The 27,053-nt window shown below is 44.4% G+C and overlaps 1 protein-coding gene across 7 annotated transcripts in view; it reads left to right on the top strand.

Annotated features, from left to right (window-relative positions):
- LOC142557362 (homeobox-containing protein 1-like) overlaps positions 1-27,053 on the top strand; it is a 205,807-nt gene that overhangs the window by 153,025 nt on the left and 25,729 nt on the right. For 2 of the 7 annotated variants that reach the window (XM_075669143.1, XM_075669144.1), the window contains exons 3-9: positions 13,624-13,718; positions 15,693-15,860; positions 16,995-17,231; positions 17,634-17,992; positions 22,776-22,981; positions 24,199-24,396; positions 26,148-26,249. In XM_075669143.1, the coding sequence (XP_075525258.1) occupies positions 13,638-13,718; positions 15,693-15,860; positions 16,995-17,231; positions 17,634-17,992; positions 22,776-22,981; positions 24,199-24,396; positions 26,148-26,249 (1,351 nt within the window). In that variant the 5' untranslated portion in view covers positions 13,624-13,637. Of the gene's footprint in view, positions 1-13,623; positions 13,719-15,680; positions 15,861-16,994; positions 17,232-17,633; positions 17,993-22,775; positions 22,982-24,198; positions 24,397-26,147; positions 26,250-27,053 lie in introns of those variants that run through there. The other 5 variants (XM_075669148.1, XM_075669145.1, XM_075669146.1 and 2 more) reach the window with 5 other exon arrangements.

Genomic DNA, 27,053 nt, shown 5'->3' with positions numbered 1-27,053 from the left:
AATACCAGCCACTGTGTGTACTTTTCTGCCAGGCCCCTTCTGAAATCATATATGCTCCCGCTATTATGTTGCTAGCAGACGACCATTGCTCTTGGAGGAGACGAAAGAGATGGAGGGGGAAGACGAAGAGGGCTCGTTAAAAGATAAAAAAGAAGCTTTTATTCCCCTCAGCTTGCCATGCTTTACCCTCTCCTCCTCATCATCCCTTAATTTTCTTTATCCTTTCTTTTCCCCAATCTCTTAAATTGTTGTTTATGGCTTCGCTCACGTTCCCGCGCCCGTTTCTTATTGCCGTCGTCTGCTGTCTTTTGTACTCCTTTTGTAGTCCCGTATGATATTTCGCGAAGCGTGGCCTCGCGCGTCTTTTGTCTTCTGCTTCCTCCTTTCTTTTCCACGTCTTCCGTGAACGGGTTCCGGGTTTTATGAAGGCGTGTTTCCGTTCTTGCAGCCGTTTGTATCTCACAGATGCGCAAGCGTTAAGCTTTCTTTTTTTTTTCTCTCTCTCTTCTTCCTTTTTTCCCCTCTGTTTATGAGACTCGGCCGTAGTTTCGTATGAACCGCTCTTCGATTTTGTGCCTGTCTCCTGCGTTGTATAAGCTTTTTTTCCTCGTGCTCCTTTCACTCGTGAACGTCAATTTAGGGGATGGAACCTTTTGTTTCTGATTAGTACTGATTCTGATATACTCAAATTCGCGTCCCTTTTTCTGATCATTTGTGTACTTCAATTTGTTATTTACGGGCGGGAATCGTGCTTTCAGGTTTAATTCCGTTGTCTCCCTTCTTGTGGGCCCTATTTATCTGATGACATATACTGGACCATAGTCCGCGTTCTATGTTGTCGTGTCGCGGTCTTTGGAAATCGTAAATAACGTCGTAGACCCTTTGTACGTCTTCTCAGTGGCGCTGCCATGTTTTTTTCCCTCTGGGTATCTTTTAATGATTTGCGCGTGCATGTATACGTTCATCGCGCATGCGCGGTTTATTACGTGCACGTCGTAAACGTCAGCGCGTTGTAAACAGACGTCAGAGTGGCGGCCGCGAAAGAGCCGGAATCTTCGTCTGCGTCGTCTCTTCGTCTGCACGTCTGCCACGATTTCTTCTCAATTTTTTTTTTGCTCTTGTTTCTTTGTCATTTTGCAGTATTTGTTTATCGTGTTCCCTTGCAAACGGCGATTGTGCTACGGGCATTATTTATTCGATCCGTTCGTACATTCGTCGTTCGGTTCGCCTTGTTTCGCAGGGAACGTTAGCCGCACAGACGTAGAAGCGTTCCGCCGTCTGCTATATAATTCAGCGGCCATATTAGGTCATTTAGCAGAGCACCGTGTGTTTCTGTATGTGTACGCGCCGCCGATTTTCCAACGTATGCTGGCGCACTCTGTTATTGACAGCAGCGATAATCCATCTGCCTCGTACACGAAACGAGTTCAAGCTTGATTGTTTTTTTTTATTTTCTTTCTTTTTAGAACGCCAGGCTTTCTGCTAAAGGCTGCGCGATAATCCATCTGCTACGTGCGCACAGGCGTAACAGAAGAACAGATTTCCAGTCGTTCGGTGCCGCGCGTGCGTTTTGCCGCGGCGGGGAGCTAGTAGTACTCCCTCTCCCTCGCTTCTTGCGCAATCGATTTTCTCTTTGGCGTGCTAGCGCGCGCACGAGGCACGGTTTTCTTTGCTTCGTCTCTTTCCTCTTATCTCGCATCTTGCAGTTACTTTGTGCCTGAAAGGAAATATATAAGCTGCGTCCGGGTTGACTGTACCACTCACGGCGTAGTGCCGTGGCACAGAGACGTTGGGTGCGGTTACGTACGATGAAAGATGGCGTGCGATTGGAGGCGGCAGTCGTCGGAGCGGAAACGGCGAAGGAAGATAAACTATTTCAAGCGCGGTCTCTTTTGTTCCTGCCTTTTATTTTACTTTTTATCTCGTTTGCTCGTGGAACCTCGGAAACTGCCGTTTCCCCCTTTCCTCCCGTTTGGCGGCGCTGCTTTGGCAACGGGGCGAGGAGGTTGTAAGTGAATTACGTTTGCGTTTTGGCCGAGTATTTCCTACGCCGACTCGTTGTGTGGTCGTCCCCCCCCCCCTCCCCCCCTTTTTTTGTCGTCCGTTTTTCTTTTCGCTTTTCTTTTCTTCGGCTGTTACGATAGTGATGATAGTGGCGGTTGTGGTGGTGATGATAGTGATGCCGTAGAACCGATAGCCATGAAATAATAAGGAGCCTTAGAGATAGCGTGACCAAGTGGCATTCGACGTTCGCTGATTTCATATTGTACTTTCTTTGAGTGGCATTTGTATGCCTGGTCGATAGCATCCCCGACCTTTAGGTCCCCTATTCTAGATCTCTCTGTTACTAAACCAAAGGAAAGCAGAACGTTAATTTTGCATATTGGCTTAGTGCATAATTCATCACTTCATCAACTTTACATTTCAGTTAACGATTAATTGTACCCTTCCCCCTTTCAATAAAGTTTACCACCACCAACTTGATTTCAGCCTTGTGAGGTGCCTCTTGCTGCTTTCTGGTGCAGCCTCCTGTGCACCGTGTAGATGACGATTTGGAAGATTTGTAGAGATTTCAAATTTACGCAAAACGAAGGAGGCGTTTTTCTGCACTGCTCAGAAAACAAGGTACACAGAAAGACGGCGATTTCACTCTGAAAATGTTTGCACCTTTGAGAGCTTTCCTTCTCAAACAATAATCGTCATCTATCTTGCGTGCCTTTCTTTAGCACTGTGCGCCTGGTAGTTGCAGGTCATGAACAACATGTGCGTTATTCGTGGCGAGAAGTTGGAGTGGCACCCTCTCGCGAGTGACGTCACGGCCAGGACATCGCTCGCTCCGGCTCGCTTGGCTGCCATGCGCACTCGTTTCCTTTGTGGTGGCTCGAGCCGTACTTATTGAAGGATGTGTCGGCTTCTTTCTGCTGTAATGCCTGAAACGCAGTTTCTTCTTCGGAACTGCGCGAGTCGAGAAAACTTGCGACTTGGATATCGCAAACTATGTAGCGTTGAAGGGGTCCACTGATATTGCAATGCATATATGTGCCGTGTCTGCGCATAAATTTTGCGTAAAAAGAAAAACTGCAAATTCAACATGCGATGTTATGTATGATGCTTTGCTAAACATTTACTGTTCCCTTGGTACTTAGCTATGAGAGAGATTGTATTTTACACGGAAGAAAAACCTTGGTATATGATGTCAGCATTATAAATCAGTGTTAGGGCACTGCCCACTGAAGGGAGATTGTATTTTACATGGAAGAAAAACCTTGGTATATGATGTCAACATTATAAATCAGTGTTAGCGTACTGCCCACCGAAGTTTTCGTCATGATTCGTATTACTCTGGTGAGTTGTTTTAGTCAAATATGGCCACATTATTAATGCGTAAAAGGAATAGTTAGGCACACATTTTGCACGACAAGGTTTACAATTATGCTTTCACTGTTCTCTGAAACAGGCACCCGGAAAACTCGCAGCTCATGGCTGTTAACACGGCTTCGCATCATGTATAGTATGTATATGCTTCCTGAATACCATAACAGCAATCGCCTGAAAGAAAAGTTTCGTGATTAAGATCAGGATCTAATTAATTCGCGCTATGTATATCGTATCATAGTGGCCTTGATATTGACCGTGGGTAGCCTTTATTGACAATATGGCATGTCCCTCACGCAATGGTAGCAACCAACTGTCAATATGGCAAGGCACGCATTGTTCTCGAAGCCAAGTGTTCACTTCAACCAATAGAAACCATGATGCAGTTTTTTCCAGCACCAATTGCAATGCCTAAAGTATACTCGAGGCACTGTAGTGCAACTTAGGCTGCCTTGGAAATGAAAATTCAAGCACCTTCTGCCTTACCATGTTTCAGTCCTGCATTGTTTACCTATACAAACTGAGAACTAGTCACTTCCTCAATACTTGAAGGGAACCTCACATACCCGCTTCATAAGGAAGACACCACAAGTCTCACATGAATTCACTTGATTTTTGCCCTCTACTGGGAAATAATGATATTTTCAGTGTGTCCCATACTACTAATGAATAAGGCTTCGCCTTCTTTCTAGCTGCAGCCATGCTGTCCAAAAGGTATATTTCACTCAAAAACTTAGGCCGAGCAGCCTTTGTCAATTCGCCTAGCAGATTCGTCATGTCTGTTCCTCAAGCTACAAGCACCAGTAAATTGCTCAGGTTAGTTGAACGTGTGGCACGGGAATGGGAATAGATATTGGGACATTCCTTTCTGTGTGCTGCAGACAGCTGTAAACCTCAATTAGCATTACTCCAAATTACTGCCACTGAAATTTGACCGGTGAAGAACAGCCTAATTTTGAGAAGCAGTTAAACTAGCAAGCGGTGGTGGTAGAATCTAAACTGCAGTGTTAGTTAAGCCCGCATGTTACTGCCGAGCGTTTCTGTGAAGAAATGCAAAAATTCGATACCATGAACTACTCGTTGTGAGCAAACATGCTTTAGCAGATTAAAATTAAGGTAAATGTTGTAGAAATCATAGATAGCCATAGTTTGTGAGAGACTTGTTGCATCACAGCAGGTATGGTATCCTAACTGAATTCTTATGTGCTATGTTTTTGCATTTGTGCTTTTATTATTCACGTGAGCTACCGTGGCAAAATGTAGATCCGCGCACGAAAAACCCGTAGTGAGCTGGTATAGCTCCTTCAGCTGGCACTATAGTGCTACCTTTGAGAAATATACTGTCGTCTGGAAAATGAGCTTTTCGAATAAATTTTTCCGTGAATGGAGATCTCGTAAAGATATACTCGAGACGACCGCCATAAGTATACAAGCACAGGTAACGAGAGCGAACAAACGGAACACTGCAGAAGGTGCTCGGACGCCGCCCGAACTGCAGCAGACGACAGGCGCGAGTCCGTGCCCTCACGTCACGCGAGTGGCGCTCGCAGCGCCCTGTAGGTCATCCCTGGGGCTAATAGAAGTGACATAGCATTTCTGACAGCTAAGTAGTGAGCGAGCGGTTTTCAAGAACGGAAATGCAAGCTAGGCAGATGACATTTATTCTTTGCAGACAAGATACACCCAAAAGTCTGTAAACTTTTTTAAAAGTGTAATGAAGTGATCACAGTGGCCGAACAAGGAATTATGTCAGGTTGGAGCCGATGTTTCAAAACTGTCTTGCAAAATAACTTGTCATTTGACTTGACCCTCCCTGAGACAAGCCCTCTTGTTGAAATGTTGGCCGCAGCCTGAGAGACGTCCCTTGTTTGACTATTGCTGGTCGCGTTCTCGGTCCTGTGTCTTGCAAAACAGATGCAGGAAGAAGTTTAGAGGGTGCCATAACAGCACCAGTGTCTCAAACTATAGATGCTTCCTGGTTTTGCATTGTATCTCACTATCTTAGTATTACATTATCATTGGAGATATTAATGGGGCTGGTTGGTTCATGTTAGTATTGAGAATGTGCTGACTTAAAATAATATAGCTAATGCAGACACACAGTTTTACAGGACATGCTTTCTCCTGTAAACTTGAGTGTTTATCTCTGTTATTCGTGTAGTGCTTTTTTAAGTCGGTGCATTCTCAAGTTCAATGTTGTCATTGTTTCTGCAAGTTTTCCACATTTTTAATGTTATCAAGAGACTGACTTGTTTGAGGGCTGGCAAGATAACAAAGCGCATAACAAAGCGCAAATGCTCTGTAGGCCTCATATTTGACAACACTACTTTGCTGGAATGTCGTGGACCAGCAGTGAGCAAAACGTTGTGTGAAATGTCGGAAATAGCACAAGGAGTGTGCGGTGAGTCGTTTCGTTCAATAACAGTGTCGCAACCATTGCTTTTGTGAAACTGCGCAGAACTGCTCAAGGTTTACACTTTTCTTATTTTGCTTGTGACCCTCAAGGCACTGCGCACGTAGATATGTGCAGGCATGATGTTGCAACGCAGTCCGAAACACATCGAGGTTGACTTCTTCGAGGCAGGGCAAAGATGTGGAAGGGCAGAACATTTGGGCTGTCACTAGCTGTCAAAGGATATGTGTGAAATATAATGCTCATTGTTTGCATGTTTCTACATATACATAGCAGCAGCAATGTGGCCTAGATACATTGTAACAGGTGGGACCACTGAGAGATTGATCTGAAATCGAGCCTGTGTTGAATGCATGCACTTTTTCCCCTGATGCTCCTTTGGACTTAGCCTACCAGTTGCAAGGCAAACTTTGTTTATTGGCTGCTGCGTAGGTAAATGTGAGCGTCACAACCTAACATAATCAGTTTAAAGCCACATGTTATCCATTAGTCACGTCTGCAGCATATTTTAGTATGGCCAGGACATTTTTTCTGTTTACACAGTCAAGTTTTACATGCATATTAACCTACTTGTAGAGGTATATAAATGAATCCAGGGATGAGATAATGTAATGGCTTTGTTCCACTTCCTCTTCTTTTCGTGCTTCATCGATATTCTGAGCAGCTTTTGATGTCCCTAAGGTCACATGGTCATTACCAGTAGATTATAAGAAAAGCATTGGCCAAACTTAGTCCCTGCATTATACCAACCCAGAATGCACCATGCAGCCATCTTGCTTAGCTTGTCATAGCATTCCCTTTTGGCACATAGCACTTTCACAATGTTGAGGTCATTTAAATTCACTTGTTTCTTGCATTCATAATTTAACTTACCTTTACAACTGGAGCAATTTGTCTCGCTATCCGACATTTGCTGAGAGTTCAGACAAAAAGGGCAGTAGAAAAAAGAAAGACACGTTATGCATACTACCAGAATTGTCATGGAATTAACACCAGCAATTGTCCCTTCCAACATTGAAATTGGTGTCGTTTTGCAGTTGAATACCAGATGGTGGCATCAAAAGTGAGCTGTGTACAGTAATAGAATATTGCAACCCACGCAAGAGGCCACATTTCTACCAGAAAGCGCAGCTTCGTGCATAGCATTCACCGCCAGCATTTCTCTGTAAACGTTACAGTTACTTACAGTTACACAAGCTGCAGTTGCTGGGAGGCGTGAGAAGCAGTCAGGGGTCTTTGAATGCTATTGTGTTCCACTCTTAAAGGTGAAGCTTAAACGTCCTCCAAATTTTTATCTCTTTGCCTAATAAAAGCTCATGCTACCACTACTAACGATCTTTGAGTGAGACTCAGAAGAAAACGTTCCATTGATGCCTTATGAACTCAACAGAAATTTAGAATGTGCTGAATAATGCAATGTCATTGGAGTACTGGCCGTGCTAGGCACTTGAAGCTCCGGTAATTTCATGTGACAGACTGAAGTAGCTTCAGGAATATAAATCAGGTTTACTGAGTACTTAGCGTATCTATTATTGCTTACGTACCTTTTTCTAAGAGAACACAGTAATGCGCTTTGTTGTGGAACAATGTGCGGGGAATAAGCTGCGTAAGAATCGCGTTGCATTTGCGAGACCGTGAACAACTTGATCAAGTTGGATGAGGAAAACAAAGTTTTTCGTTACTTCACATTGAATAAACATCACTCCCAAGGGCATTACATTACTGTGTAGGAACCAACGCTACTAGATTGTCAGAGTGAACATGCATTATGGTAAACACTAGAGGCACAGGAATGTTGATTCAAAGGTACTCTACTGGCAAGCTATGTTTTAAACCTTCTTGTATGTGGTTCCTGTGTATTCCTGTGTTCGTGTATGTTCCTGTGTGTGGTTACCTTTTGTTGTGATAGTCATTGTATAGACACTCCAGCTTCACTTGCAGTGTCAGCCTAATGGCTCAGTTAGGTACAGCTTGTTTCAGCCAGTGAGGAGAACGTAGAACTGGCATTCCCCGTACTCCACAAACAGCATTCCTCTATTGAACTTGATGCGCTATGCTGGACTACTGACCGGTCAATGCAGCATTGAATAAAAGCATCCTGCAGCAAAGGCAATGTTTCACAAGATGCTGGCCATGGCGTATGTAACGGTATAACCGTACATGCAAGAAAAATGGATGCATCAGTGCTTCTCTTACTTCAGTGCACGGTGAGGCTGAAGACAACCTGCCAAGCGTACTTCAACACCTCCATACGCCACGGCACACACATACACCATAGTACGAACCTATAAAGCTAACAAATAAATGTCCGAGCAGATCTACTGCGAAGCTGTTGCCTCACTTTGAAAACCTTCCTGTGATGGTTTTTGCAAAATTTTTCGCTTTTGTCTCTGTCTTGTTGTGGCAGCCTGTCTCTTGCAGCTGTGCTGATCCTTCGTATACCTTGATAAAGTTGACCTGTTTGAATGCTATTGCAGCGCAGTTCCCTCGCCCACCTGCCCTTTTATGATCGAGATGTGATGTTCCTGGTTGTTTCGAGGAAAGTTAAGCAAGATTGAATGCAATGTACATGCGGTATCTCGCGCTGTTATGTTGCCGGCCTGCAGCACTTCCGTCAGGCTGTGTTGGCAATTGTACATTGTTTACAAATTTGTGCCGCGAAAGGAAAAGCGTGCTTCGCGCGTCGTGTTAAGGTGGCTCGAAAACTTGCAACTTTGTTGCCGCTGGATGACAGGAATATGTTTTTACAAAAATCGCGGAATACCTATTGTTAAGGGTACCTTATTGTTACACTGAAATGAACGATCAGAAGCCAAGGTTCATTGTTCATCGTCAGGCAGGGAGTTCCTGTTAAGAAACGTTTCTTTGTGTTGGTTCACACTGGTTCTTCGGAACTGCAGCTATGTCTTGGAAATCATAAATTACAAGTAACACTGACCATCCCTTATGTTACATGCACACCTGGCCACACTTGTTTTCTCTGTTTTTCTTTCTTCGCTCACTTGTTTTCAAAATTTTTACCATTGGTAGAAGAAGCTGCGCAAGTGTCGTGCGAGTTTCGAAATCTTCAGCCAACCTTACAGATACATGCAAGAAGTGTCTTTTTTTATAGGCCTGTGAGCTTTACCGAACAGCACTATACTGGTTGAGACTTGCTTGGAACGTGGTATCGATCTCTGGCTGGTTATCGCTCCTCTAGCACTTCCAATTCCAGGCTTGTAAGTTTCCTTTTAATTGCCTTTCAGTGTGACAAGCAAACAGAAGTAGCCATACAGACCCGGTCACAGAGCCACAAAAGAGGTCGTCTTATTGTTCGGGGACTGTAGCAAAGCACGAAAATTGCTCGTCTTCAGGCCATTGGCTGCTTTTTTGATTACGTGTCCACCCCTACTGAAAAACGGTGGTCTAGTTTCTGAGAATGGCGGATTCGTGGGTTTGTGAAAGAAATTACCAAAATCTACAGAGGTCAGCACAGGAGTGTGTCTACTTGTATCACAGTAGCTGGGGCCTTAGTCATCCACAAATTAATGCGAGAAGAATTGTGCTGGCCTTATATGGCCTACTGTGTGGTCACGTTTGCAACTGAGGACAGATTAACTTGATGCATTCTCTAAGGCATTAAACGCTAGAGTGTGATAGTATTCTGCATCATAGAAAAATTTGGATTCGTAGTCATTGTACAAATCATTTGTTGTCTCCTTTTCCTTTCTCTTCTCTTTTTTTTTTTTGTAAGTGCCAAGAGGGAGGAGAAAAAGAAAGTTGTGGCTTTGAAGGGACTTCAAATAACAACATTAGGTTAGTTTAGATATGTAAATTTTTTTTAAAGCTCTATTATTTTTCTTCATTTGAAGGCAGAAAAAAGGCTGATTATTAGTGGAAAGAGTGAAGACAAGCTTTCCCCTTTCTTAATTTTCTGACGGAGCCGTCGTGCCAGCTCACTAATGTGATGTCACAGATCTCAAAGTATTTGTTGATATTGGGGGCAAGAGCTACCGCTGGAAACAGTGGCGCCGCCATCGGCGTGACGTGGCATGAGGGATCAGGTGGATACAGCTGGCACGATGGCTATGTTGAAAGAACAGTAGCAGACTGACAACAAAAATTTGAACAACATTGTGTGCCGACTTACATATATGCGTGTGTGTGTGTGTGTCTGTGTGCACACGCTCAATCGCTAGCTGCGAATCTGTGTAATTCCTGCATTCAGAATTCAGGTTCGGTTTGCACAGGCAGCTTCACATAACCTGAATGCATTTTACACAATATTCTCTTGCAAATTGCTTCTTTCATGTGAGAAGCCGACTCGGCAATCCTCATTGCAACAGTCGTGCAGTGGAGTGTACTATATTTTGTCAAAAGAGGATGTTTCCAAAACATTCTATGCATTCAGTTTTGGCAGTGAACAACTTGTGTGTTTTTGTGGGCAGTTAAAGACATGCGCAGGAAGGTGCATCTGAATACTTGAATCGAGTGCCAACAGCCAAAGTACCCAGAGCATGCCATGTTATTCTTCATACCACGTCGACGAGGTGCTCCGGAAGATGGCGCCAATGTATGCTCGGAAGCCGTTCTTGAAACAGTTCTTGAAGCAGTTCTTGAAACACGCTAGCTCAAGTCCTTGCTTCCTTTGGAATGCAATGCATTCCTTCCCAAATGGTGAACGTTCAACTTGAACCGAGTAGACATTGTCGAAATCCGTGACGTCACAGTGGCTGGAGCGGGAACTTAAACCTGGCATTGCCACTCTTCAACTTTTTTGTCTAATCTGACTAACCAGAGCCTCTCCTCGTAGCAAGAGTGGCCATTTTGCTGCTTCCAAGGTGTGGTTTACTAATGCAATTTAATATTCCTCTTTCGTGTCCCTTTATAAACTGTATATTTTTGCACAGTGGTTTGCACCGAAATGTGAAGACACTGTTTGGTGGTGAAGACAAATTAAACCGGCACCCACCTTATACTTGAGCTTATACTATCAGCCCTCTGAAGTGTAACAAGTTCAATGTTTGTTAAGTAACACATTAACAGACTTTAAATGCAAATTCTATTCATTGTTGAAATTTGTGGAACACTTTACAATTGATAAATCTGAAAATTAAAGAAAAGTGATTCTAATTGGGATAATTATAGTGTTCCTAAAGCAGCATGGCCTCTTTGTTGCTGCTGCTGTCCCGTAATGACACCTCACAATCAACATTGCAGTCGTCTGAATCAGAGTTCATAGGAAGTTCTCTAACTTTTCGATAGTTCAAAAAGTACACGAGCTTCTTGCACCGCCACTCTGCCATGTCAGAAAACAAGTGATGCGAGCAACACTGACAGTTGGTAAGCTTTGTGATGCCATCTGTATAAAAACAATACTTACCATGAAATTTTTGTTTAGCCAACTTTCCGGGTAGATTTCACAACTAGTCTGTGGATATGTTTCATATTTACAAACTGGTATCTCAAGTATAGCCAGAAGTATGCACCAACCAGACAAGTATACTCAACAAGTATGGCAAATATGGCAGAGCAGTTAATAGTTAGTCTGCATTCAGGCACTGTGGTGCATCAACAACCTGTACTCTTTTTGTCTGTTCACCAAGAAGAACCAAAGTGCTCACTGTTACCAGCATTTCCTGTGCCTCTCCCACCACCATCATAATTAACAAGAAAAAGGAGCCATGGATGTAGGCAGTGCAAAACTGAAGGAAGCAGAAACATGACAGGAATGCTTGTCATTTGTCCATTGTGTTTCCATCTCTTTTGCATGGCCTACCCAGTAGCCAGGTTGCAGTGTCTGTAAACAAAAGGAGCCACATTTCCTTTTCCCTCACCTCTAGCCTAGAGAAAGGACGGAGAAGAAAAGAAGAAAAAATTGAGTTGGAGTGAATAAAGAAAAAGAAGCAAGGACATTCCCGCTTCCTGTGCATTGTTTGAAAACGAGGGCAATTGCCTCAGTAAAACCAGAAATTGGGAGTCAGCACCTTGTAAGAATGTGCTCTTAATTCGTCTTCCGTGTCTTACTAGGAGTAAAATATGAGGCTTTCTGTCCTCGGATTGACATCCCCCTGCTAAAGACAGTTCTCACAACATAGATCAAGGTGTAATCATTATCTGGGCAGAATTTTGCAAATGCTTCTTTCTAATTTTCTACAGTGCTTGGTCATATCATAAGAAGCCAACAAACACTGACACCAAGGACAACATAGGGGAAATTACTTGTGCTTAATGAATGAAATGCTAAGGTTGTAGGATCGTTCCCCGCCTGCGGCAAGTTGTTTCTTCATCTACTTTCAATTCCATTAATTTATCGTTTCTTTATTTCATGTATTAAGCACAAGTAATTTCCCCAATGTCGTCCTTGGTGTCAGTGTTTGTTGGCTTTTTATGATATAACTAATAAAAATCAGGCCACTAGGTTAACCCCGTTTCCTCTCGTTTAGTGCCTAGTCATGTAGCATGTTCAAGGACTGCATTCTCTAAGAGTGGTGCCATGGACACCATGCATTTGTGATATCAAGCATTGAATCAGTTTGTGTATGCGGGGAAGATGCAATGTTACTTCAAGGACTAAGGCTTTCCATCGTCTAAGCAGCTATAACGAAAGACTGCTGTCGCAGATGTTAGCCTCTATTTCGATGGTGCTAATCCGCAGCTGTGCGTCGCAGGTTGCATGGCAGTTACACTTTGGGCACACTGGACAGACAGCGCAGTCACTGTCAAATAGCCGTTGTTCAGCTTGTTTCTGTCTGCAAGCCACTTCAGTTATGTCAAACAATGTACAGTTCAACTCCACATCACTTTCAAATCCAGTTGCAGTTTGCTGTGACACAGGTGGCTTTTGAGCTTTTGAGTTTCCTGGTTCATGTTGTGTTCCATGAGCAAAAGGAATCACATAGCTAATCTTGGTAAGGTCACATGCCTTAACAAAGCATGTGGTTGTCACTAACTCAGAGCTCCTAATTTTAGCAATACTTTTTTTTGCCCTTCCTTGATTTGGATATGACACAGGTGCCGCTATGTCATAATTGCTATGATTGGCCACTCGGTTCAATGCAAGATAGGAAAAGAAGAATACAAAATAAAATGGAATGTTTCAAAATATGGATCCAGACATAATGGCACATATGCATTTGGTTCAGCTGTAATATGAAAATGTGTAAAGATTGTTGTTGTTTGTAGGCTTGCTGGTTCAGCTGCTTGCACTGTTTACACTTGTCTTCAAGGTAGCTGTCTGGACAGAGCCTACAACAGAAATTTTGCTGGCAATAGTGACACTACTGCCAGTTATGATCACTGTGAAAATAGTGATTACTGTTGCTATTGTGACAATGGCAATTATTGCTGTCACAATTGTAGCAATAGCGATTATTACTGTCACTTCTGTGACAATAGTTCTGTCATTACTGCAACAATAACAGTCAACAAAACTATTGACATCAGTGCACACATGAGGCTGTCATGACATACACACTTTACCCGCCGTGGTTGCTCAGTGGCTATGGTGTTAGGCTGCTGAGCACGAGGTCGCGGGATCGAATCCCGGCCACGGCGGCCGCATTTCGATGGGGGCGAAATGCGAAAACACCCGTGTACTTAGATTTAGGTGCACGTTAAAGAACCCCAGGTGGTCGAAATTTCCGGAGTCCCCCACTACGGCGTGCGTCATAATCAGAAAGTGGTTTTGGCACGTAAAACCCCATAATTTAATTTAACATACACACTTTCTACTTGCAATTTTTTTCTTCTGTAATTCGTCTGTATCTTTGTATTAAGAATGACTAGATGAATGAATGAGCACCTGTTTGAAGCCCTATAGACACCTTTCTTGTTTTGCTTTTCTCGCTACCCAGGGCGGACAAGCAGAATGATGAGCTGGCGACAACGGCTGGTCAGCGGTCCAAGTCCAACTTGGCAGGCCTGCAGTTGGACGGCCAGCTGCCAGGAGGTGACCTAGATAAATACTGTAGCCATTGTTTGCCATCATGATTTGCTGAAGTGTCCTTGCAATCGTGTCCTCTGGTTGTGTATGCTGACATGGAAAAAGCTTGTTGCTGCCACAATTTTAGTTGCAGACAATGGGGTATTGGCTTAGCAAAAGGGCATTTTCAGCAAAATAACTGATGATGGAGTAACTGATCATGCCACCTTCACTAAAATGTGGCACAAGGATTAAAGAAACAGTGAAATATATCTACAGGTTATGCACAAAAGACAGGCAGAGCAGGCAAGTCCCTAATGTCGCCACCTTCCACCCCAAGCTCGTTCTCTACTTCTTCCACCTTGCTTCCAGTGTTGCAACAATATATTTAAAATGAGACATCCACCCAATTGTAGTAATTGCTACAAAGGAAACCCATAGGGGTTCCTCGAAAGAAAAGCTTCGCAGTAGAAGAAAAATTCCTTTTGGTCCGGGACTCAAACCCAGGGCCATTATCGACCATCTCGACCATCGCTCGACCATCTGAGCTAACCATGTGGCTAGCGCATGGCAGGGCGAAGTCGGATTTGTCAACAGCTCGAACCAAAGGCAACACCTGCACTACGTGTGGCTGCGTCCTGTCCCTTATGTTCATAAGTGTAACACTATGACGTTTGTTCCTTGCTTTAGTTGCCATCACATATTAAGCCTACAGCATGCCTTTGGCAAAACTTAGCACCATTCAGTTGGCGCAAGGACAACCACACTGTGCATGTTGCCTTGGTGATTGCATCTTTAATCTGCCCATTGCCAACAGTGGCTCATGTGGCGCGGGTTGATCTTTGAGAAACGGGTGAAGTTTGAGCCGGTTTTACGATGTGATCATGAACTGGTCCAGTGCATATTTGCCCTCGGGAAGCAAATGGGAGCGGAACAGTCAAGAATTTCAGAAGCGTGCGAAATTACAACCACATTAGAACCTTAAATTGTGTTTTTAGCAGGTTCGTAGGTGGCTTTCAGACTACAATACTTGATTTCATACATAGCCCACAACACTACAAAAGCTAGACTTTTCTCATTGGCGACCACAAAATAGCATCCCATGTATGAAGGAAAGACAGTTATGCATTATGTATTTTGATGTCACATTGAGTATCATAGCATTTTATAGCAAAATATGATAAACTTATTACAGGAAAGGCATTGCATATCTGAACCTGCCACCAAACAACAGAGTGGCTGATTTGTGTGACTGATAGCCACAGAGCACCACTTATGTTTGCGACCAAGACCTAGTACATCGCATGGTGGAAGTATAAAGGTGCCCAAATGATAAGTCATTTAATGTTAGCTTATGTCCACAAGTCGTTGTATATAAAGTTTTATTTTGTATAAGGCAGTACAAACCAAAAAAGCACTGAATTGCAAGATGCCTGTGCGAAACTTTTATTGATGGAACTACTTCCGTAGCTTAAATTAAAAAATTAAATTATGGAGTTTTACTTGCCAAAACCACTTTCTGATTATGAGGCACGCTATAGTGGGGGACTCCGGAAATTCAGACCACCTCGGGTTCTTTAATGTGCACCTAAACCCAAGTACACGGGTGTTTTCGCATTTCACCCCCATCGAAATGCGGCCGCCATGGCTGGGATTCGATCCCGCGACCTCGTGCTTAGCAGCCCAACGCCATAGTCACTAAGCAACCACAGCAGGTACTTCCGTAGCTTCTGCAGCACCAACTATTAAGCATGAACCAGAGTATAAGTGCACAGAAATAGAATATACGTGCACGTGTGTTGTCCACTTTCACATGCCGTCTATGTCATTGCACACTTCATAGTTAGAAGGAGAGCTTGTGCCGACCATGTTTCCATACCAGGAACTTGTCTGCTGTTGGGTTTCTTTCTTTCCTTCTACCTTCCTTTACCAAGGTCTTGGCACTGCATTACTACAATGGTTGTGGCACCTTCCTGTTCTTTGGTGCAGGATGCCTTGTAGGGTCAGGATCCGGGGACGAGGTACAGGCATTGGTTGGTGTCGGCAGCAGTGGAAGCAGAAGCAGCCGCAGTGGCGGGAAAGCGGAGCAGGATGGCGGGCATCCTGTTCACCATTGAACAGATAGAGCTGATCCGCAGGCTTCGGGCCTCGGGCATCACCCGGGATCAGGTGGGTGGGCTCACTCTTCAGCAAGGCTTGGCATAATTCGTTGGCTAAGCACTGCATACTATATGTTGCATTGACTCAGTGTCCGACACAATGGGAAGCAGGTCTGATGGATGGATGCTCTGAATGTTGGAACTTGTGAGAACCCGATGCCGTCTGTTGGATGCTTGTTGGTACGACAGGTGGTGCATCAGATTGCACACAAAATCGTCTTGCATATGTTTAGGAGGGGCATGTTGTGGCACGGCATCCAATATAATGTGTAATAACTCTCAAAGATGAATTTTGTGACTGTTTGATCTTGTTGAAACCTGACAGAAACTTGCTGCATGCAGTTGTTTATGGAACCTGTGTTACAGCGGATAACTTGCAGAATCATACCATGCATCTTTTGCTTAACATGATTGATACAATACGCGGCACAGAAGCCCATTGCACAGCTTTCATGCTGGTGCTGTGTGTGTATAATCTTGATAAACATGAGAGTTTTGAGACCTGTGTTAAATTTCTCAAAAATAAGTGCTCATCTCTAAAGCTCAACTCGTAATAAAGTGAACAAATTTTTGAGGTCCCTTTTGGTTCATCTTAATTTGAGTCTCCATGTCTAACTTCCTTTTTTTTTTCCCACCTTTGACAATTTCCTGGGTGAATACGCAGTTGTTGGTTTATGGTTGTGTGCGTCCGTGCTTGATTTCCGTGTTTTTTGTGCTTTTTTTTTTCTACTTAGCACAGTCATTAGAATCTCAACTTTGCCTTTCTTTTTTAGTCTTGTGGGAGTGCAAATGAAGATAACTTTTGAGCAGCTAGATTGAGCCAACAGTGCACTTATGACAAACCTTTGCTTTTTTTGGCCTTGTCAGAGTGCACGTGGCGATGACCCTTGAGCAGCCGGATTGGCTCAAAAGCACAGTTATGGCAGTCCCAACCCTGACTTTCTTTTTTCATTTTGTGCGGATGCAAATGAAGATAACCTTTGAGCAGCTGGATTGGCCCAACAGCGCAGTTATGACAAGACTTTGCTTTTTTGGCCTTGTCGGAGTGCAGGTAGCGATGACCCTTGAGCAGCCGGATTGGCTCAAAAGCACAGTTACGGCAGTCCCGACCCTGACTTTCTTTTTTCATCTTGCGGGCATGCAGGTGATGATGGCCTTTGAGCAGCTGGATCGGCTCGACATGGAGTTGGGCAGTGCGGCACCATGTCCCGTGATGCCCGCGCTGATGCCGCGCGGGCGGTCCAACTACGGAGGAGGTGGGGGAGGGGGCGGGGGTGGTGACTCACATGGGGGAGCAGGAGGAGGATCAGGGGGACACAATGGGCTGCTGTCTTCTTCGGCGGCAGCCAGGAGCTTCTTGGCCAGTAGGGAGCCGCCACAGGTGGGTGTGCCACATTTGTCTTTGACATCGCTGTTGCTGCCAGCTTGTTCCAAACGCAGACTTCACCTTCGCATATATGCTGAACTTGCTTCTTATGTTCAATCAAGTCTTGTGATCATGAGATGGCTGATTGTATTGTTTCAAGTCTCATACCCACAAAGTGAACGTGAGAAACAGGCGATTCGTATTTGCCAACCTGAGACTTGCTTCGCTCCTCACTAATGCACCCAATAAGCAAATTGCCGGATTGTGCACATACCGTGTCTGCTTCCGCCAATTAAGGCAGCCATTTGTGGCACGCTGAGGGTAACATTCAGAAAGTGTTTGTTGCACTGTGTCAAGTCTTTGCACCATTGTACATTCACATGCACTGTTGGTCGTGCACCGCACACCTGGTGACAGTGCCCTGCTCTGCACCAGTTGCAGAATGCCTCGTCAAACGACTCGGCCACTGGGGACTGCGGCCCGCACAACGGCGAGAGCGTGGCCTCCCCGCCGACGACGACAGCCGCGAGCAGCAGCGCGAAGCTGCCCAGCGAGCTGACCATCATCCCGATCTCGGCCAATGCGTCACCCCAGGGTGGCAACGAGGATCACGGAGGCTATGGCGGCAGTGGCGGAGGAGGTGGAGGAGCCTCGTCAAACATGTACCCAGCTGGTGTGGTTCCCATGCAGTACCTTATGAACCCCCATGAATTCCTCCAGGAGGAATCGGGGGATATCGACGAGCTGAAAAGGTCAGCGTACCCACTCCTCCCACCGTAAGATTTATTCAATCCATCACCCTACCTTCTCTGTCTCTGCTTAGTCTGGGCCTTCATTCTCTGGCTTTGCATGGCGTTGCTGGACAAAGCTCTCTGCTCGCTTTCGCTGCTCCCGTGACAGGTCCAAAGTCCAATCCTCACTTGAACAAGCGAAAATGTTTGCAGCCTCTCTACCTGCACTTCCATGCAACTGAAAGGACAGGCATACCCAGCATTCGAGCTTATCAGTTTGTCACACTGCATGGACCAACTTTTATTCAATAGAATTGCTGAGCAGCCCAGTGCCTCATTGTGGCATGGACCGTGATTGAAGTCGAAGAGTTTCTGAGACAACACACCCGACATCACGAGTGCAGCTAGGAAGTCCCTGCGGCATCCATCATCGTAGTAAAATTTTCATTTAAGCTCGAGAAAGCCGCCTTATGATATCTTAAAGGGATCCATTGCAATGACAGGCAGCTTTTCAAGTTTCCTCGAACTCCAATAATCAAAACTCAATATTAGGACAATCGATGCAATAGCACCACATATGTATCAACACAGTGCAACTCACGATCTCGCATTGTTTGTTCATTTATTTACCAATGCGTTACTGCAACTCTATATCTAGTAAAATCCCTTCTTTTCTCATAGATAAAAGGTTTTTGGCCACCCCCTCTTGACGTTCAAACTTGAGATTAGCCTAAATATCCAAAAGTGCCCTCTGCTTCGTCAATATGGGCAAGTCTCCATTGACGCTAAAAACAATCCCCAGTAACCTTCATCAGTTCAATTCCACAGTGAATCCTCATTTGAGTTCTTACCGAGGCACAACTAGGGATCCTGAATTTGTTTTCAGAGCGCGCGTAGGTGTTGACACGTACACAAGAGGGCTGCAAGGCATTCCAAAAGACGCAACTGGCATGTAAGATGCTAGGTAAGGTGTGGTTCACACAGCCGTCATCGAACCCGTCCCATCATTGTCGTATCACCGGCATCTGTCACGAGAGACAATTTCCTCGCTGGGTTCCTGTCGAAAACAGGACTCTGGCAACTTAACATTTTAATGGCTCTTAACATCGTTGATGTTACTCAACCCCCCCTTCTTTTATTGTTATTACTTTTTTTTTTTTGCTAGAAACGGGCAAGGAAAGCCTCTCTCCTGACTGATGACAGTGCCGTGACAATCATGGGCAAGGGTAGATGATGGCTGTGTGAGTCGTGCCTAGCAGTTCGGGCAGTACAGGCCTGCTTCGCTTAGTGCCTTAAGAACAGTGCAGCTGCCTGTAATGTTCTGAGGAGCTCACTTTCTGCATCCTATCGTTGTGTTGTTCGAAACCCTATAAACATTGCCTGGCACACCAGTGCCCTTGTTTTATCTTTAAACAGTTTGCTCAAGGTGCCACATATGAAGAGACTGATGAGAAAATTCAGGTGGAGCCAGGTCAGGCGATCGATTGCTCTTCTGGAATACCAAATAAGTGACCCCTCTTGGCAGTGGAAGGTGGCACTTTAGGTGGGGGTGGGGAGGAAAAAAATTGCCGTAAAATTACCATGCCGTTTCTTTGTAATGTCATAAGTTGTGGAATTACATGGCCAAGCTCCTTTCATTCATTCGTTCATTGATTCATTCAATCACTCTCATACTCTCGAAACGGCCCACAGGCATTTCTCTGAGGAGTGCAGTCGTAGGATATTGGTGGCGGTACTCTTGAAGGGTGACGGTGTTGGCGATAGCAGTGATGGAGACGGTAAGGTGCGTGCAAGTCACAGCTTGTGGATTAACAGAACCACAGAATCAAAGTCTGTGTCGGTACACGATGTGGCAATGCCAATTTTGAACCGATTTTGATTATTACTGTGGGGTAAGACGTAATTTGGCAGAAGTGAGAGCTAATCTTTCACAACTGTGTTTAGTGTAAAAAGATTTTGTCGAGTGGATGCAAAGGAGAACATTGATGTTGTAACAAAAAAAAAAAGTAAAGTAAGCTGAGATTCGGTTTCGTTGAAGACTCACTAGCATCAGTACAGTACTCATTAGATGGCATAAAACTAGTGGCTTGGCTTTGCCTGAACTCTAAAGTTGTTCGTTTGTTAACGAGGAAAAGTTTGTACTTAACATGCCATTCAAAAGTGAAAAAAGAAAAAAGACTACTGCTGGGATGCTTTTATAGACATTTTACTGTGTGAAAATAAAAATAATAATAATAAAAAAGACCCAACTATGATAAAATACTGTGAAATTGATGACATTGCACAAACATCGTGATCTCAGTGGTTTGGGAGTGAAACTCAAGAAGGTAAGCTTAATCTTTGTCTTCCCCACATATAAACCATAGTAAAAAAAAAAAAAAGAAAGGATGCTCAAATGGTAACTTGCCAGTCTAGCCAGAATTCAAGAGAATCTACAGAATCCAGAATACACCTCTCTAGCCTGAATTTGGAAGCATAGCCCATCATGCTAAGCGAATGCGTAACGAGTACAGCATAGACCCGGATATGATCTGGAAGTGTAATCCACTGGTGTATCCTGAATTTGAAAATGCATCCCACCAGTCTAGCTTAGATCCAAAAAAGTAATCCATCAATTTAGCAGGAATGTGAAGAAGAGTATGTTCACCACCATTAGTATGAACCCCAAAATAAATCCACAAGAGTAATCCACCAGGCTGACCCGCCAGTTTCTGACAGCAGTCGAGTAGTCTATTCATAACTTAAAAAAGAAACACGCATCTTGAATGTGTCATCTGTCAGTCAAGCTTAGATCCAATCCTCCAGTGTGGCATTTTTCTGGGAAAAGCGTGGTTTTAAGTCTAGCCTGAATCGGAAAGAAGTCCGAAAGAGCATGCCACCAGACTAACCTGGGGTCCAAAGGAGACGCTAAAGTGTGTGCCACCAGTATAGCTGGAATCTGAATGAGAAATTCAGCAGTGTAGCCCGAATTAAAAGAAGAAAATGTAAGAGTGGTCCACCAGTCTAGCTTGAATGGGTGTTTCCCTTCTTTAATGTTAGAGATGGAAATTATTATTATGATAATTATTGTAATGTTGTTTTAGTGTCCCTTTAATGGCTGGTTCCTTGACATACTTATAACAAAGAGCCTGCAGTTTGGATAGCAGACTGCTACATGACTGCTACATGACGTGTGCTGCATGCATAGATGTGCTATGGCAGCTGCGAACAGCTAAGTTGTGGTTCTTGCTTAGGCTGAATACTTGGGATAAAATCTGGAAACCTTGTTGACTGATAAGCCTGTGATAGCCTGTGACTGAAAGCCTGTGATAGCATAAAACTATGTCATCACATGTAAGGGTTATCACAGCTGAGAGTGTGTGTGAGGGTAAAACTGCTTTATTGTAGTCGAGGTAAAAGTTGTCTCATCAGAGAGTTATCACTAGTGAAAGTGTGTTAGTGTGAAACCGTATTATGACAGCCGAGAATTTTGCCTGCCTAAAGTGTATTATCATAGTCGAGAATTAACTTATCACAACTGAGTGGTTATCGTAGCTGAGTTACAAACAGTGTTGCCACAGTCGAGAGATAAGTCTGTTAGCCAACATGGTTTCACACTTGCTGTTCTGCAGCAACAAACTACCACAGCTTTCCTGTGGGCAGCCCCTGCGGCATGTCTCTCTGCGTGACATTCCTGTCATGCAAAGACTGTTTGAAAAGGCTTTCTTAACGCACTGTAGCATACTCGGGTCAGTCCATAGAAAAAGAAAGTTCCCCTAAGGTACCGATGTATGCAGAAACTGAGCTCTGAAAGTAGTCTATCTCACTAACTTCCATTTTTTGTCTAACAGTCGTGTTTTGAGGCATTGCATGAGAACATTGAGTTATTTTGTTATATGGGACAGCAGCAACCTTTTTTCAAGGTTGAAGACTGGGCGTGTTGGCATAGCATATTAGAGGTTGGATTGCAATCCAACCTCTAATAACCTTTTTTCAGCTGTTCCATACTCCGTTGCCTGTGCTGCTATAGATGTTCTTCTTTGCTTGCTGAATTGTCGGAACAGAAAACAATGTCGTCTGCTTCTTGAAACCCTCACCCCCTCCCCACATTCTCTCCTATAGGTTTGTTCACACCTGGATGTTTGCAGAAGTATGAGGGAGTAGGAAAATACTCCCTCGAAATTAGTTGCATCAGCTCGATATCATTTGTGCCGCATTGTGGGTGCGAAATTCAAGGAAGTCAGGACTTTATTTTTTATCGTTAGTAGCAATATCAAATATTCAAATCATGGTTAGAACTAATACTCTACTAGTGTAGGCTGCTTTACTGTTCCTCATCATCGTCACCCTAAAGGAACACTGGAGTTACCTGTTGCACTGGTTCAGTGGCATTATAGTGCTGAGCTCGAGGTTGCAAGGTCGACATCTATCATGGCAGCAAAATTCCGATAAGGGCACAATGAAAGAATGCTTATTTACTGAGCTTTGGGGGCACATCAAAAACCTGTATGATCAAATTTAATCTGGAGCATCCCTTATTGCACCATATTGCTTCAAGATGTACACTTAGTCACTAATTACTGTTGCATGCTGCCTGAACTGTAGATGGCATACCACTCGTTCACGCAAACTGTGTCACTGGGACAGTGCAGACAGACAAATGTAACTGACATAGTAGGGTTGCAGCCCATGGCCAAACACCCTTGTGTGAACATCCCACAAGTTCCAATCGTCTTTTCTTTCCTCATGCAGTCTTCTCGCGTGTCTTCTGCTCTTGTGTCGTCTGCGGCGAAGTCGTCGTCCGCCGTTGCTCTTGTCTGACCATGGCTGTGCGGCCCTTGTGTTGTAGGAAAGGGGAGGCGGCCATCTTGTCGGAGATCCGCAACTTCGTGATGCGCTACAACATCAAGCAGACGATGATCGCCGAGATGACCAAGCTCAGCCAGGCGTATGTAAGCCGCTTTTTCCGCGGCGACATCGCTGACATGTCGGAACGCACCAAAAACACTTTCTACATGTGGTACCTGACCTGCAAGAACAACCCTTGGAAGCTGGGTGAGTGTATGTGCAGGCAGACCCTTTCTGATGAGAAAGCGGCAGTACTGTTTGAAGTGCACTTGTGCCCACACATTTCCTGTAAGGAATCCAACCAGGAATCCAACCAGGGACCCAGCCAACTCACTTGAGTCTGAACGTTGGGGTCCTTGTCTCCGTTATCAGAGGTTTTAGTTTTGAGTAAAGTCCAATGCAGAGTCATGGGCTGATGCGGGCACATATGTCCATACACAGCCACATTTTAGCAGGTATACTAGAACCATTACAGGTATGAAATGACCATCTGGTGGTTGCTGTGTATTTCTAAGAACAGATGTTTGCTTGGAATTGTACAGGCGTAAGCCATTTGATGGTTAGTACCCATGCTAATAGCATCATTAGCATTATGTGAGACTAAGAACTCATTAACACAAACTCCATATTTGCTCTGGAAACCTCTGTGCTTTTAAACGGCGAAGAGAAGAACAAAGAATAATGATAAGTTGGCAGAGTGGACACAGTTCGTAGTAGGAGGCACAATGTTACTAAGATGTTACTTACTAAAAGTTTACTAAGATGTGCAGACAGAAGTGGATTAAAGTCCTGTGAGCAGCATAGGAACTTGTGAGCCATCCACAAACGTTTCTAGTATTTCTTGCAAAAATTTGCCGAACAGTGTCAGCTGAGCATAAGGCAGATGTCTGTCAAGTACTCGTCAGATAATTGTTTAATTATTGTCACATTCTTGGATCTTGGCCTTTTTCACACATGCATGCAGCGTACAAAAAGTTTTTTTTTCGATGCTTGTTGAATACCAGGGAGTGAAGGACTGTCTGATGGGTAATGAAACAAAAAGAAATGGGCATAACAATAGGTGTAACGATAGATGTATGATGACAGTACAGGTTAGATAGCAAACCCAGGTAGCTCATAAATGAAAAGAAAAGAAGTTAGGAAGGTCACTTAATACATAGAGTAGATAACTGGCAGTCTGTTAAAGTAGCAGTATGGCTACGAAGGGGAGGGAAATCCAAATGAGGACAGCAGAGGATTAGGTTGTTTGATGAGATTTGCAGACTTGAGATGGAGTTGGTTAACACGAGACAGGAGTTAATGGAAGGTTGCTGGGCGATGCACCTTTGTCCTGCAGTGGACCTGAAGTAGGCCAGGTTGGTAATGATGATGATGATGATGTGGTGTTGATATTTGGGCTTCACGGCACGCCTGCTTGCCTGCAGCGCAACTGTGCCCCAACTCTGGCGTAAAGCGGATGGTCTCGGAGACCGGCGACTTGATTCCACTCAAGCGGGAGCGCTTCACCTTCAAGTCGGCACACCTGGCCGTTTTAGAGCGGTACTACGAGCGTGACCCGTACCCGGATGCGCAGACACGCGAGCAGATTGTCGAAGAGTGCAATGAGGCCGTCGAACGACCTGGTGAGCCATTTCGCCTGATGCGCAAGACCTTGGGGAAACCCTGAAGCACTTGTTCGTGCTTTCTCTTCAACATGTTGGCTGTCTTAAGTTTTGGGGATGGTTTTAGTTATGTGTGTGTTGGTTTTCACATTTTTTATTTGTGCTTCATGTACATGCATTGTATCTTGCTGCTCAAGTTTAGTTGCTAACTCCTCCTTATTTTGTTTGTACAGTCGAACCTTGTGATGACATGGCATGTGACAAAAAATAGATTCGTCATATATCCAGTATTTGTAGAAGCATTTATTCATTACATGCCAAAAGCATTGGTGAGAAACATTTCAGTGCATGTCATGTTGACCGCTAATAAAAGATGAAGATGAAGACAGAAAAGCACAAAACAACGAGACGGGTGGCACCGTGTTTGTTCCGGTCGTTTTGGGTTTTTCTTTCTCTGTCTTCGTCTTTTATTAGTGGACAACATGACTTGCAGTACACACCACCCTGGCCAAACTCAAGTTCTTGTGAAACATTTTAAATTTTGCATCATTATATCCGACTTCATTCTGTCGACGTCCAATTTCGCATTTACAAGGAAGTCCCCTGACAGTCTTGCTATGAGACCTCCTTAATAATTCACATCATGTACAGGCGCAGCTAGAAGGAACACGAGAGACCGTGGCAGCGCTCCGCTGAGCACCACCACTGGCGCCTCGTGAAGTCTTGGCAGACGACTCACCATAGCAGATGACGCCCCGGGCTTTTCGCCAATCGCTTTGATTGCGCCTGTGTCACAAGACTTCATGACACGCCGGTGGTGGGCCACTCTGCGGAGTGATTCCATGGGCTCCGTATCCTCACTAGCAGCGGCCACCTCATCTGTACATACATACAGTCGCCGACTGTTTATTCGGACCTCACGGGGACTGCAGAAATGTCAGAATAAACAGGTGTCTGAAAAAGCAGATTACGAAAAAAAAGAAAAAAGAAATCCTTTATTTCCACGCACTTATTCGGACTCGGTAGTAGGCTTGAAGAAATCGTGAATGCATCGTTGCATGCATCTAGTTGGCTCAAGGAGTGCCCGAAAAACCAGACGAGAGGTTGCAAGGTGTCCGAACTTTTGGCAGTTGTTATACATTATGGCCTATGGGGAGAATGGCGGTGCCGCTAAGCAGACCGAATAATCGAGCATGTCCGAATTTTTGGAGTCCGGAAAATCAGTCGGCGACTGTACGCTGTGGCACACCACCGTGTTACACCGAACACCGCCGTGGCACACCGCCATAGTCGCAACTATCATGTACCAAGAGTTAAAAAATATGCAAATGCCATGTAGCTGGACAGAACCAAGGCAGTGTTGTTTGCCGTCGCTTGGGGATGCTGAGATTATTTTTACATTCTGCCTAATTACATAATTAGTCTTGATTAAGTAATCAACTTCTCAAACATTATAATGAGATAAAAAAATCTCGACGTGAAAATTGTAGAGCAACATGAGATACAACTTTCTATTGCTCAACACGCACTACATAAAAGTGTTTTTCCGAGCGTAAAAGAAGCCAGCGAATACAGGCAAAATTGGAATGCGAAAAATAATCTCAGTATCTCCAAGCGACGGCAAACAATATCACCTTGGTTCTGTCCAACTGCGTGGCATTTGCATATATTTGAGCCTTGGTGTATGATAGTTGGCACACCCTGTATATAGTATTACCTATATGCCGAAATGTGTTAATAAACCGAACCAAAATTTCATTACTTTTTTGTAGAGCGTCCATTGACTGAACGGGAGAAAGTGAGCCTGCCTGTGGTGAACAACTGGTTCAACAATCGTCGAAAAGAGGCCAAGAAGCAACTCAGGCAGCAACATGGTGAGTGCTGTGCAATTCTTTCAGAGCAGTGTCATTATTAGTACTATTAGTATTATTTCCTTTCTCAACAGTTGCTCAGTGTTGTTATGGAGGGGGGACAGGTTTTGCTGGAGGGATATATCATGCTTCTGTCATTCTATCAGTGTCTGTGTTGGGTCATTATTAGTACTATTAGTGTTATTTCTTTTCTCAACACTTTCTCAATGTTGTTATGGGGGGGGGGGGTCACAGGTTTTGCTGGAGGGCTAGATTATGCTTTCAGTGTCTGCGCTGTGGCAATGGGGAACCTATATAATGAAAAAAAAAAAAGAACTTCAACTGGGAAGCGCACATGTATTCCGCAGTTTATTAATCGCCCAACAGTGCCCAATGAGGCATGTTGTTTGTCAGCCGGCGCACCTGTGTGGCAAGCAGCATCGGGTTTTGTTGTTGCTGTAGGTTGGGGTGACCATGGGACTAGCCAAGTCAAGGGTCTACGTGGGTACTGTGTTTGTTTGACTGTAAAAGATTGAGGCTGCGTAGCATAGGTGCTACAAGCCCTATTGTCTTCGCAAAAGACGACAGATAGATGGCAGGACAGGCAGAAACAACGACACTGTTGTGCGCACACACACAGCACAGACCTGCTTATATCTTTAGTCGCCAGAGTCCCGAACTTCTCCACTATAAGCGGTATCGCACTACAACCTAACAAAATTTTTCAACAGCATGGGCGGTATGTGCGAAACATGTAGACCCAACAGCCACACGTCTCAGAGAATCGAAGTATACAACCGGAACGTGCCCTCACTTTCATTAGCGAGC

Source organism: Dermacentor variabilis, chromosome 9, assembly GCF_050947875.1.
Source record: "Dermacentor variabilis isolate Ectoservices chromosome 9, ASM5094787v1, whole genome shotgun sequence".
Taxonomy (NCBI): domain Eukaryota; kingdom Metazoa; phylum Arthropoda; class Arachnida; order Ixodida; family Ixodidae; genus Dermacentor; species Dermacentor variabilis.
This window is presented reverse-complemented; position numbering and strand designations above follow the sequence as displayed.